The sequence below is a fragment of the Camelina sativa genome, chromosome 17, assembly GCF_030686135.1.
Source record: "Camelina sativa cultivar CO46 ecotype springtype chromosome 17, ASM3068613v1".
Taxonomy (NCBI): domain Eukaryota; kingdom Viridiplantae; phylum Streptophyta; class Magnoliopsida; order Brassicales; family Brassicaceae; genus Camelina; species Camelina sativa.
Genome location: NC_141896.1, coordinates 21,927,783 through 21,941,108, shown reverse-complemented (window position 1 = coordinate 21,941,108; position 13,326 = coordinate 21,927,783). Strand labels below are relative to the sequence as shown.

The following is a 13,326-nucleotide window of genomic DNA, read 5'->3' as shown; positions in this document are numbered from 1 at the left end:
ATTTAACAATATGTATGTAAAAAAAATTTGATCATTTTGGGTGTTTAAGGTATAAAAATATGTATTTACCAACATAAAAGAAACAAATAATACATAATTATACTAATTATTTATAAAATAATATGAAATCCGCATCAGAAATAATTTTTCACCAATCAAATATTTTTTGTCCCGCTTATCATACATAAACCGCATTTGTCCCGCTTATCATACATACCACAGTTGAACCATACTGCACTATCAAACTGTATGTTCCGCAATATTAAATCCGCTGTTACCATTTGGATCCTGAAATTAATAGAAAAAGAAAAGTTAGTTTTTGGTGACGGGAATGGGAATTTGAAAACAAAATTGTTAGAGAGTTGCATGATGGAGTTTAGTACGACACGTTTAAGCATTATATAGAAAAATTATCAACAATAATAAAAAAGAAATGATCAAACTTTGACTTTTTCCAACATAAACCCAATTCATTGATGCGAAGTTATGCCAAGTTGCCATTTGATGCTCAATATTTTCGATATGTGTTTTATAATCCATTAATGACTTTTGAAAACAATAGACACAATACTGTATATATTCCAATATTTTGATTTTTCATTTTTCATAATTTAATGTAAAAAAATAAAGAACAATTATTTGATGATAACAAATATATATTTTACATTAGAAGATGTAAGTTTTTTAATATAATAAACTAGGTTGCATGGAAACAAAAACGGATACGCAAAAACTAAACGTTTCTGAAACAAGAAACAATTTTTTTTCAAAAATTAGGTAATGGAAATGTATAGGAAACATATCTATATATAGATATATATATACATATATATATATATATAGATATAATTAATCCCCAAACATAAAAACCATATTAAAAAAATATGAAACAACACAAATTCAAAACCTAAATATTAAATAGTTTAATTAAAAGTAAAACTGTAAAAAAATGTTCAAAATCAAATTTTTTGACTAGCATCGCCATATATTTAGGGATTTTAACTTTTAAGCTACTAATTATATTATATTTTTTAATCATTATATGTATCATGAATTCTTATATTTTCAAATTATTTATCAAATTTTGAAAAGAAAAAAAAAAGAGTTTTCGTCGCGTTTCCATCGTGTTACCAAACCGAGATTCTTAGGAATCATGTTTCTATTGCTTGTTTCCGAGTTTCCACGAGTTTCAAAAAGAGTTTCCATGCAACATAGATAACAAAAGCTTTTCTCTTTTTTATTTGGTCTATTTGACATTTTATATTATTTTAAAATATGATATATTTTTTTAATATACTACTAAATAGTCAAGCTATTAAAATCCATAAATTCTCGTGAATTGTTTCATTTATAAAGACTCAGCTCACAAATTGTTTGTTAAAATGACCCAACTGAAAATGTATTTTTAATAAGAATGATACAAATTAAGTACTCGTCAATAAATAGAAACTATTATTGAGAATGACCAAACCAATAATATTAATTAATACGCACATTTATGCAAAGTCGTATTCAAATTATTTTCAAATTATGGCTTGCGTAGACAAACATATAAAACCAACACATGGGTAGTTCTTAATTAATTTTTTTTTTTTTTTGTAGACTACTAAAAACTACATATAGTCAATTTTTTTAATAACTCAGTCGTGTGTGTCACTAATCACTATTAATGAAAATAATTTGTGAGTTAGGTCTTTCTATATATATGTACTACTATTTGCACGTTCGATCGTTCTATATAGAATAGTAGTAGTAGGTTTGGATCATTCTCAATAAATATAATTTGTAAGTTGGGTTATTCATAATAATTATAATTAGCAAAGGTAAATAATATTTTTTTTGAAAAAAGGTAAATAATAAATAAATAAATATAATTTGTAAGTTAATTTGTAAGGGAAGCTGCTTCGTCGCTTTGTTTGGAAATCATCCGGAGGTGACGCTAAATATCGCGGTATCACATTCGGAAACTAAATAAGTAAATATCATTTTCAATAGTTACCCTCCGCTCTTTGTTTTTAGGAATTTGGAGAGTGGAGTTCACTACAAGAAAACACGTCTTTTGTGATGGACGAATATATCGCGAATCCCTCGCAAATCGACAAAAGCGAGATATTTGCGAGGAAAGTCCGTTCCTTGCAAATCGCGTCTCGCAAATCGGTCAACGTTGCAATTCCCTCGCAAATTTTGCGAGGAAACGTTGTCCCTCGCAAATCCCACGCATTTTGCGAGGAACTATTTTTCTAGCAATATTCTAGCAATTGTGTATCTAGTAAATCCCTCGCAAATTTGCGATGCTTTTGCAATTAATATTTCCGTCGCAAATTATAATAACGGTGAAAAAAAAAATTAGAATTTTCATTTTGTAAGCTTAATTAAATTAAACCTGTAATTAAAATTAAACCTGCAATTATAATTAAACCTTGTACTTAAGCAAATTAAAGTTGTAATTAGAAGTACTAAATTTACAATAACAAAACATAATAACTGATTTTGTTCTACACAAAAAATAGATGAGAGTTCATCAGTGTTACACTAAGTTTTACAAAACAAGTTCATCAGTGTTTACTGTCCGGTGGTTCCATCTCCGGTGGCATGTCTGGCCGGTGAATCCTCTCGGCGAAATCTAGCAGCAAACTCTGGATCTTTAGATGCAAGATAATCAAAGTATGCATCATAACTATGCATCTTCTCTGAATTTTCTTGCATCTTCAGATCATTTTGTTGCATCCTCAGCTCATTTTCTTGCATCCTCACTGCATTTTCTTGCATCGTCTGTGCATTGGCCTGTAGTTGAGTTGCCTGAGTTGCAAGAACAGCTTCGGCAGCAGCAAGCTTCGCAGCTAGAACAAGTGGATCTTCAGAAGGAGGAGGCGGTTGAACAATCTGAGCTGAAGATGCTTCTGCTTGCATGTTACCAACAGCATATATCCGGTTCTTTTTCTTCGGAGCAACCTGCCAACAAAACATATACACACCATAAGTGTTTACACAAACATAAACATATACACACATAAGTGTTTACACAAACACAAACACAAATACAAACATTAACATAAACAATGAAGCATGTTTTACCTCGGTATAAATTTGGTTCTTCACAATTTGTGATAACCCACCAGAAGCACTACTCTCCATGTTATCCGCTGATATTAGCTCAAACTCAGCTTCAGCTATCTTTGACGACACTTCATTGAACACCTTCTCAGACAGTCCATCAACAAACGACCCATCAGGTTTCCTACGAGTGTCTTCTAGTACTCGCAGGAAATCAGGTAGTGGCTCACCAGTACTCTCAGACTAAAAACAGAGAATTGAAACAACTATATTAGTATATTGTAGATATGATATGAATAATGAACTTGTGTTAAACAGAGATACTTACAAGCTTTCGTGCTCGGGCTTTAAAAGAGGTCTGACCAGAACGGTGCTTATGTATTCCGGTGCCATTAGGATCACTATAGCGAGCATTACGGCCATTGATACTCTTTGCTTCTGATTTTGGTTCACACCAAAACTTGACCAAGCCATCCCATACGGTAGGATCAAGCCACCGCGGCATTGCATCATTACCTTTCTTCTTCCACTTACCCTTCCACCGAGACACTTGATCACACATCCGGGTCTTCAACTTCTTTTCAAACTCAGCTCTAACTCTTCCATTGATGGATGCATCCCAGTTATATGTTTGCTGGTAAAGACATAACACGAATCAGAATCAGAATCATAACAAGAATCAAATGATAAACAAACAAAATCTATAATTTATACACATCAACAATCTGTAACTTACCGCAAAAGTTTCAAACCACCGGTTTACAACCGGACCTGGTGTTTGGGTCCAATTGGCATGAGCTGATTTGAAATCTCTTTCAAAAATGGCCCGGATAGTAGCAGCAACCGAAGAATCATGGTCAAACCTACAAAACATAAGATAAAAGGAATGAGGATCATTGAAAATACAAAACATAAAGATAAACTATAGGTTAGATACATAACATTCTCACCAAAGAGTATTTGGAGGTCGCTTAGGATCTAGTTTTGGTAAGCCAGCACGCCCGAGACTTGCAAGTAACTGTTCCAAAGTGAAAAAAGTTTGGGACACAGAAATACTGTTCATACGCGAAGTTGATTGCTGAGGAGGATTCTCATCATGCATCGCCGGAGAGCTTCCATGAGGATTATCAGCATGCATCGCCGGTGATGTACCTTGGGAAGAAGCGGGAGAAGGTAACCTTTGGGAAGGAGCAGAAGCTGAATGTGTCCTTCGAGAAGAGACTGGAGGACTTAACCCTTGAGAAGCAATGAAGTTTCTGTAAACGTTTTGGTTTACAGAAACGTTTTGGTCTCGAGAAGACATCTAAAAGCAGAAAAAAAAACTGATTAGAAACACAAAAATTGAATCCCCAATTTCGAAAACCTAAAATCAAATTAAAAACCCCAAATTGAATCATAACCCTAAACCCTAAATTGAATCCCCAATTTTGATACCCTAAAATCGAATTAAAAACCTAATCGAATCATAACCCTAAACCCCAAATTGAATCCCCAATTTTGAAACCCTAAAATCGAATTAAAAACCTAATTGAAAAATAACCCTAAACCCCAAATTGAATTCCCAATTTTGAAACCCTAACTTAGAAGGGGAGAGGAGGAGACTTACCGGCAAAGAGAGAAGAGATCGAGTTGGAGATTAACCGGACAAGATTTTCAGAGGACAAGAGAGAAGAGGAGGAGTAGGGTTCGAGAAGGGTTAACCGGGACTGAGAGAAGAGGAGGAGACTCACCGGAAAAGACAGAAGAGATCGGAGAAGAGAGAAGAAATCGGAGAAGAGAGAAGAAATCGGAGAAGAAATCGGATTAGGGAACTAGGGTTTTTCTTTTGGCTGCGGATTAGTCGAGGTTTGAGCGAAGCTCAAACTAGGTTTTCAAGTTATATAGAAAAATACAGCGTCGCAAATCTCTCGCAAATATTGCTATGGATTAGCTATGGCCCCTCGCAAATCCCTAGCAAGCATATAAAAATATGTAATTAATATTTCCAGACATTGCGAGAGAATTGCGAGAGAGCATAGCTATGTTTGCGAGGGATCTGCTATGTTTTGAGTATTTTGTGATGGATTTGCGATAAATTTATTAAAATTTTACATTTACTAAAAATAACCAAATTAAATTTACTAAAAATTTAGTTTCTCACCAATGTGTGAAACTTTGGCTCATAAATAAAAATTCAAAATAAGAGTATTTGCGAGCGAATTGCGAGGGACCGTAGCAAATCCCTCGCAAAGTATTTAGGGTTTAGATTTAGAAATTGTTTTTTGTGCCCTATCTTTGATTATAGATCCTGGATTCATCTTTTTAATCATTAATAGTAATGAAATTAGTCTTTACGGTTTAGGTTCAAGGGTTTAAAGTTGTACAATTGCGAGGGAATTGCTATGATCTGAGTGTTTTGCGATGGATTTGCGACTTGATTGCTATGAAGCTAGCAAATCAGTCGCAAATTTGTCGCAAAACCTGAATAACTAATTTATAAAAACTATCAAAATAATTTAGAATAATTAGTCAAATAAACTTTCAAGTATATTATAAGGTCCAATGGCCTCATCATACTCTTTTCTATCATAAAAATTTCCAAAATTGTCTAATTTTACATCTTCCTCTAATCATTAACTATCTTCTACACTATATCATACATATGTTCATTACATTGAGACAAATATTTGACAAATATTCCAACATTGTCCAATTCTCTAACAATTTTGTGTTGCACTGCCCTATCTTTGATTATAAGTCTTGAATTCATCTTTTTAATCATTAATAGTATTGTAATTAGTCTTTAGGGTTTAGGGTTTAGGGTTTAGGGGTTAGGGTTTAAAGTTGTCATTTGCGAGGGAATTGCTATGATTTGAGTAATTTGCAATGGATTTGCGACTAATTTGCTTTATATATAGCAAATCCGTCGCAAGCTTGTCGCAAATCTTGAATATCTTAATTATAAAAACCATCAGAATAATTTATTTCAGAATAATTCACCTTATGAACACATTGAAATATATTTCAGAATAATTATATTAAGTTTTGTAATATTTATATATAAAAAAAAATTCTTAATTTTGCAATGGATTTGCTATGGCTTTCGTAAATCACTCGCATGTCCATAGCAATTTTGCTATGGATAATGTTTTCGCAAATGCGTCGCAATTTTGCGATTGATTTGCGAGGAAGGTGACTTTCCCTGCGAATTTGTCGTAAATGCCTCGCAAATGAGCAGCGAGTTTGCGACGATTGGCTTCCTCGCAATTTTGCGAGGACATTGCTAGAGATTTTTTGTTTCTCGTATTTTCCTCGCAAATCCACCGCAAATTTGCGAGAGCTGTTGTCCGTCGCAACAGTTCCTCGGAAAACACGTGTTTTCTTGTAGTGGTTCTACACTTCCACAAAAATGTGTTCCACTGAATATTCTTGAAAAAAGATTTGTTAGTGTAATTGAAACGTACACCTATACTAGCCTGATGCTAAAAATAACTAACGTCTTGCCAAAGAAATTTTCCTGATCCACTTGATATGTTGTTGTTGGAGTGAACCCACGTATTCTGCCCACTAAGCCCGTCTTATCTATGTGATTCATAGTAATGAATCGGTTCAACAGTCAGGTCGGATCAGACAAGTTCAAATTACTTGACTATTGCCAGTGGCCATAAACATTTTTTTATGTTCATGAGTCTATGACAACTGCTTGACAAGCACACATTGTGAGGAGCGAGAACGAGGGTGATAACTGTTGTTTAAAGATTTCTTATTTGTTTACTTTATATATTTTTAATCTTTTTTCAGAACTGTAAAATGTAAATTAGCAGAGATAGTCATAAGACTCTTTATCTATATGTTAGAAAAAGAAAATAATAAAGCGAGTGTGTCTTGTCAGTTGGGATGCCTTCGAAATGGTTAGAAGCGATTGCATAAAATTAGAGTAAAAAGAAGATATTATTGTTTGATTAAAAAAAAAAAAAAAAGAAGATATTATTGATACCAAACAAAACAAAAAGAAGACGACGACGATATTAGTTATTCTTCTTTAGAAATCTCTGTTCTTTTTAATATGCACTTAAATGAAATGATGAATAGATGCATTGACATTTGGATGTGTTTAATTAAATATATTATTAAATTTATGGTGTATTACATCATTGTATAATGTAAGCATTCTATTATAATGAAACACTTAAATATCTTAGTCGTTGGACATAATTGCGTCTTAAATAATACTACCTCCTCGTTCAGTTGTCCCATGATTTCAACCATTAGATTGGAAAGGAATGTCCAAAGATCTGAGCCCTTAAGATCAAAATGAGAAATCTATTTAAGAAGATGGTTTCCTTCATTACTTCTCACATCAACATATTTGAAAATATTTCTTCTATATACTATAATATGCCTCCATCTATACAGAAGGTTCATAATAATTCTACGAAGCCAGTGCATGTAAACACGATTTCTGGTGGTGAGGGGTGGGATATTGCTTATGGAGAAACTAAGTATATTGATGATTATATCACTTCTGATGTATATTCGGAGATTAATGTAGAAGATGGAGATAATTCTAAAGGATATCGGCTGAAGTACAGCTGGCCGAGTCAGATTATTTCTCTTAATGATAATATTGGCCTCAGTGCTGGTGTTGCAGATTCTGAAATTATTGCATGGAATGATAAAATAAATATTGGTATACATGTATATGTAAATTCAATCCAGATACATGGTAAGAATGATTACTTAGGGATACGTCAAGCTGATGAAACTGTAAAATATTATTATTCTATTACTGCAACAATCAAAGAAGGAGGAGGTGTTACACTTGAAGGATTTGAGCCTCGAGGTGGGAAAACTAAAGAAGAGGTTGAAAAAGAGGAAGAAGCATCAGCAGAAGATGGTGCAACTCAAAGTACCAGCAAGACTAATTAAGTCTCTTTTTCCCTTTAAGTTCTGTTTTCTTGTGCAAATAATACAGTGGCTTTATGCTCCTACCTTTTAGGGGAAAACCACGTTTTCTTTTCTGCTTTGTGTGCTTCCAAGTGTGTAGGAGTTGAGACTCCTTTGTAAATTGAAAATAAAACATTGAATAAAGACTTATTATGTTTGCTTATTGGAAGATTTGTTCTTGTGTTTGTATTGTAGAGTAGATATCACTAGAAAAGCAAATAACAAATTTGTTTACTAACAAAGTTTTAAAAAATTTGAGTGAAAGAAACGTAAAAAAAATTGTAATTATAACATTCAAGAAAATAATTGGAGATTTTGTGCATTTGCTAGCTCTAACGTTTCTGGTGGTGAGGGGTGGGATACTGCTTATGGAGTAACTAAGTATATTAATGATTATATCACTTCTGATGTATATTCGGAGATCAATGTAAAAGATGGAGATAATTCTAAAGGATATCGGCTGGAGTACAACAATTGCATTATTTGTGTTAATGATGATGTTTGCATCAGTTCTGGTGTTGCAGATTCTGAAATTCGTACATATGAGGATACAATAAATATTAATATTCATGTATATGTTAATTATATCTAGATATGGGGTAAGAATCCTTCTATAGGGACACTTCAATCTGATGGATCTATAACATATTATTATTCTATTAATGCTATAATCAAAGAAGGAGGAGGTCTTACACTTGAAGGATTTCAGCCTCGAGGTGGGAAAACTAAAGAAGAAGTCGAAGAAGATGGAGAAACATCAGCGGAGGATGGCGCAACCCAAAGTACCAGAAAGATTGATTAAGTCATATGACTAATTAAGTCTCCTTTTCCCTTTAAGTTCTGTTTTCTTGTGCAAATAATACAGTGGCTTTATGTTCCTACCTTTGAGGGTAAAACCGCGTTTTCTTTTCTGCTTTGTGTGCTTCCAAGTCTGTAGGAGTTGAGACTCCTTTGTAAATTGAAAATTAAACATTGAATAAAGACTTATTTTGTTTGCTTATTGAAAGATTTGTTCTTGTGTTTGTATTGTAAAGTAGATATCACTAGAAAAGCAAATAAGATATTTGTTTTGCTAACAAAGTTTTAAAACATTGACGAAAGAAACATATAAAATTTGAAATTATAACATATTGTAGATAATAATTGGAGAATTTGCGCATTTGCTAGCTCTAAAATTTTTGTATTCAATCCGAGTTCAACTCAAATCTGCAGTTCGTTGCTACACGTTTTTAGGGTCTTTCCAACTCAAATAAATAATGTACATGGATGTATATAATTTTTGGATGATCGGTTTATACCACACAAAGTCTAGGTCTCTTTAAGAAACAACACAAAACTATATACTATCCAATCGAGAACCACACCAAAACGAAAATCGATCTACAACCACTTCGCATTTAGATTTTGTATGTTTCAATTCATTTTTTTTTTTGACAAAAATATATTTTGATGTTCAATAAGTTTTAAAACGTGATTTAGAATCAAAATTAACTAATCGACTTCGTTAACCAATAGTACCCTACCCGAAAGACAATGATGAACGACCAAACATTATTTTACTACATTTAAGTAAATAACCATCATTATTGATTGGTCGTTTAATACTATTTTCATCTCATTTCGTAAAATCGCACATTGATTAACAAACCATTTATATTTAGAAAACAAGTATAGTATGCCACTTTCAATCTAACTCTTTAACTTTGTATCCGCCATGCCATTTGGTTATTAGATAATGCATATGCATGTTCTAAAGTATAAGTTATAACCTTTCTTTGCCAGAGTTCCTTTGTTTACACTGTTATCTTATCTATGTCTAGTCGGAGTCTTATTATATAAGTGGTTTACACCGCAAGCTTGATAGAGTAAGCCCTTTAAGAAGCCCTCTCGTGAATTAGTGATAATTTGCCCAACTTTGCTTATCTAGAACTAGCCCTTGGACTTCGGTTATTTTGGTGAATTCGGTTCAGTTATTTCGGTTTTTCGGTTTTTTTGAGTTTTGAAAATCTTACAGAATTGAACCGAAATATATTTCGGTTCGGTTATTTCGGTTCGGTTATTTCGGTTTCTCGGTTAATTCGGTTTTAAAATTTCAAAACTGAAATTAACCGAAATTTGATTAAAAACATGAAAAAATCGGATTTTTCGGTTATTTAGAGATAATTTCGGTTTTTTCGGTTTTATTTCAAATATTTTGGTTTTTCGGTTTTGGTTTTTCCGGGTAATTTGGATATTTTAGGTGTAAATTTTGGTTTTATTAGATTTTTTCCTTAAAAAATAAATAAAAAATAAAAATAATAAAGTAAAAAAAATTTCGGTTAACCGAAAACCGAACCGAAATAACCGAAATATTTTGGTTTTTTTGAAAAAACAAAATTGTACCGAACGGTTCAGCCGCCATAACCGAAACCGACCCGAACACCAAAAATATTGGTTCGGTTATTTCGGTTCGGTTTAAAATCTCAGGGCTATCTAGAACTGAAGGAAAACCTTGCTTTCCTTCATTCCTTATCAACATCATATTAGTTTTGGATCACAGTTTCACAAAGCCTAAACTTACGATTTATTCTTTTGATATTCGATTCTCCAACTAGTCATATTGTATATATTGATTTAAATATGTGGATGTGAGTAACATAAGCCCAATCCAACATCAAGCCCAACAAAAGATTTCAGGTCCAACTGAAAAGCCCACAACGAAGCTTCCGTTGCAAAAGAAGACAAAAGTTGTACCTGCAAAAGGAGAGAGGTCGGAAACAAAGACGACGCTGCTCGTTCAAAACCGATTTGATTCCCTCTCATCCGTTAGTGATGACTAAGCACCTTTACAGCTGTGGTGCCTTAGGATAAGACGAGAGAAGTCTAGAATGTTCTTTGTTTGTATATAACCCTCTAAACCTACACAGTGTAAAGTTAAGCGTGCGAATAAGAAATCCAAAGTTTTACACCTTATTCAAGGTTTTCTCATGGTATCAGAGCTATTGTAAACCCTAAAAGGTGATTCAATGGCCGATCCCTCCAATCCTTGCTTTTCTTACCCTTTTCCAAGCAATGTTCATGTCTTGAGCTCTTCACTTTGAAGCTCAATGATAGTAACTACTTACTGTGGAAAACACAGTTTGAGTCCCTTTTGTCCAGTCAACGTCTTCTTGGGTTCGTCAATGGGAGTGTTACGCCTCCACCAGTCACCAGAACAGTCACCCGCAACAATACGCAGACAGAGGAGTCCAACCCTCTCCATGAGTCCTGGTTCTGTACCGATCTGTTGGTTCGCTCCTGGATCTTCAGCACTCTCTTTGAAGAAGTCCTTGGATCTGTTCATACTCTCTCCACGTCCCATGATGTCTGGTTTCACCTTGCCGAATCCTACAACAAGTCCAGGGAGTTCTCTCTTCGTCGTAGTCTACAGCTGCTGACAAAGAATGACAAAAGTCTAGCTGCTTATTGCCGTGAGTTCAAGCATATCTGCGATGCTCTCAGTGCCATCGGGAAGCCAGTAGATGAGTCCTTAAAGATCTTTGGTTTCTCAATGGTCTGACCAGAGACTATGATCCTATTACTACAGTCATTCAAAGCTCTCTCACCAAGCTGTCGCCGCCTAGCTTCAATGATGTTGTCTCTGAAGTTGAAGGCTTTGACACCAAGCTTTGATCATATGAAGAAAGCAACACAGTGGTCTCCAGCATCGCGTTTCAAGCCCAACAAACGAATGAAGTTCACTACGCTGGAAATCAAAGAGGCAGAGGACGTTCAGGTAACAATCGAGGCAGAGGAGGTTACACGACAAGAGGAAGAGGGTTCTCTCAACACCAAACCACTCAAAACACCTCTGGATCTCATCCCATTTGTCAGATATGCGGTCGAATCGTTCATAATGCTTTGAAGTGCTACAACAGGTTTGATAATACCTACCAGAGCTCTGATGCTCAAGCCTTTGCTGCTCTCCAAGTTGCTGATCCCCGTGGAAGAGAGTGGATTACAGACTCAGGCTCCTCAGCTCATGTGACACCTTCTGCAACATCACTTCAATCTGCAACTCCTTATGAAGGAAATGATACAGTAATGGTGGCTGATGGCACCTACTTACCTATCACACATGTAGGCTCAACTACTCTGGCATCACCAACAGGTATAATTCCCCTGAATAATATTTTAGACTGTCCTGCAATCCAGAAGTCACTACTGTCAGTATCAAAGCTCTGTGATGACTACCCTTGTGGTGTATTTTTTGATGCTAATAAGATATGTGTCATTGATCTGAACACTCAGAAAGTGGTGTCAAAGGGAAATCGGAGTAATGGCCACTATGTGTTGGAGGATCAACGGTTTGCCACCCTTTTCTCTAATCGTCATTGTGCAGCATCAGAAACAACGTGGCATTACAGACTAGGACATTCAAACTACAAGATTCTTCAACAACTCTAAAATAGCAAGGCAATAGAAGTGAATAAGAACAGCACTACCTCAATTTGTGAACCTTGCCAGATGGGGAAAAGTACCAAGCTTCCGTTTTTTAGTTCAGATTCTCATGTTTTGCATCCTTTAGATAGAGTCCATTGTGACCTATGGGGACATTCACCAGTTGTATCAACTCAAGGTTTTAAATATTATGCTGTGTTTGTGGATGATTTCTCTCGCTATTTTTATTCTCTGCACACAAAATCTAAATTTTTCTCAGTATTCATTGCCTTTCAAAAGATGGTGGAAAATCAATTTAATACCAAGATAAAAGTGTTTCAAAGTGATGGGGGAGGAGAATTTACCAGCAATTTGCTTAAGCAACACTTTGTCAATGAAGGAATCAAGCATCTAATCTCTTGTCCCTACACGCCTCAACAAAATGGGATAGCAGAGCGCAAGCACCGGCATATTGTCGAATTGGAACTCTCCATGCTCTTTCAAAGTCACACACCACTTAAATACTGGGTAGAGGCCTTCTACACAGCAAGCTTCGTTGGTAACATGCTCCCATCACCAGTATTGAATGATCAAAGTCCAACAGAAGTCCTACTCAATCAGAAACCAGAATACTCAATGTTGCGAGTCTTCGGAACCGCTTGTTATCCTCACTTGAATCCACTGACTCATCATAAATTCGAGCCAAAGTCCCTTCAATGTGTCTTTCTTGGCTACAGTCATCAGTACAAAGGATACCGTTGTCTCCACCCACCAACAGGAAAAGTTTACATCTCTCACCATGTTGTTTTTGATGAAGATACATTCCCCTTCAAGCAACAGTATCAACATCACTCCCCGCGTTATCAAACTCCTCTACTCCAAGCATGGCAGGCAACTGCTCCTGTATTTGTCCCTCTGATTGAGTCCCAAGTTTCTCGAGCTCTACCA

At 35.0% G+C, this 13,326-nt stretch overlaps 1 protein-coding gene across 1 annotated transcript; it reads right to left on the bottom strand.

The window, feature by feature from the left end:
* Positions 1–2,447: 2,447 nt before the first annotated feature.
* On the bottom strand, positions 2,448–5,101 carry LOC104757529 (uncharacterized). The gene is made up of 6 exons (XM_010480279.3): positions 4,661–5,101; positions 4,005–4,357; positions 3,791–3,917; positions 3,383–3,688; positions 3,076–3,297; positions 2,448–2,952 (listed from the first exon to the last, which is right to left on the bottom strand). Exons 2-6 carry the CDS (start codon positions 4,355–4,357, stop codon positions 2,563–2,565), a joined length of 1,398 nt encoding a protein of 465 aa, XP_010478581.2. The 5' UTR covers positions 4,661–5,101; the 3' UTR covers positions 2,448–2,562.
* Positions 5,102–13,326: the final 8,225 nt, after the last annotated feature.

What these genes read in the sequence shown, in the direction of transcription:
- LOC104757529 (XM_010480279.3), bottom strand. Translation starts at nt 4,357, where the DNA reads ATGTCTTCTCGAGACCAAAACGTTTCTGTAAACCAAAACGTTTACAGA. An exon ending in GGTGGTTTGAAACTTTTGCG is followed by an intron (nt 3,689 to 3,790) that starts GTAAGTTACAGA and finishes TGTCTTTACCAG; the next exon opens with CAAACATATAACTGGGATGC. An exon ending in AAGCCCGAGCACGAAAGCTT is followed by an intron (nt 3,298 to 3,382) that starts GTAAGTATCTCT and finishes CTCTGTTTTTAG; the next exon opens with TCTGAGAGTACTGGTGAGCC.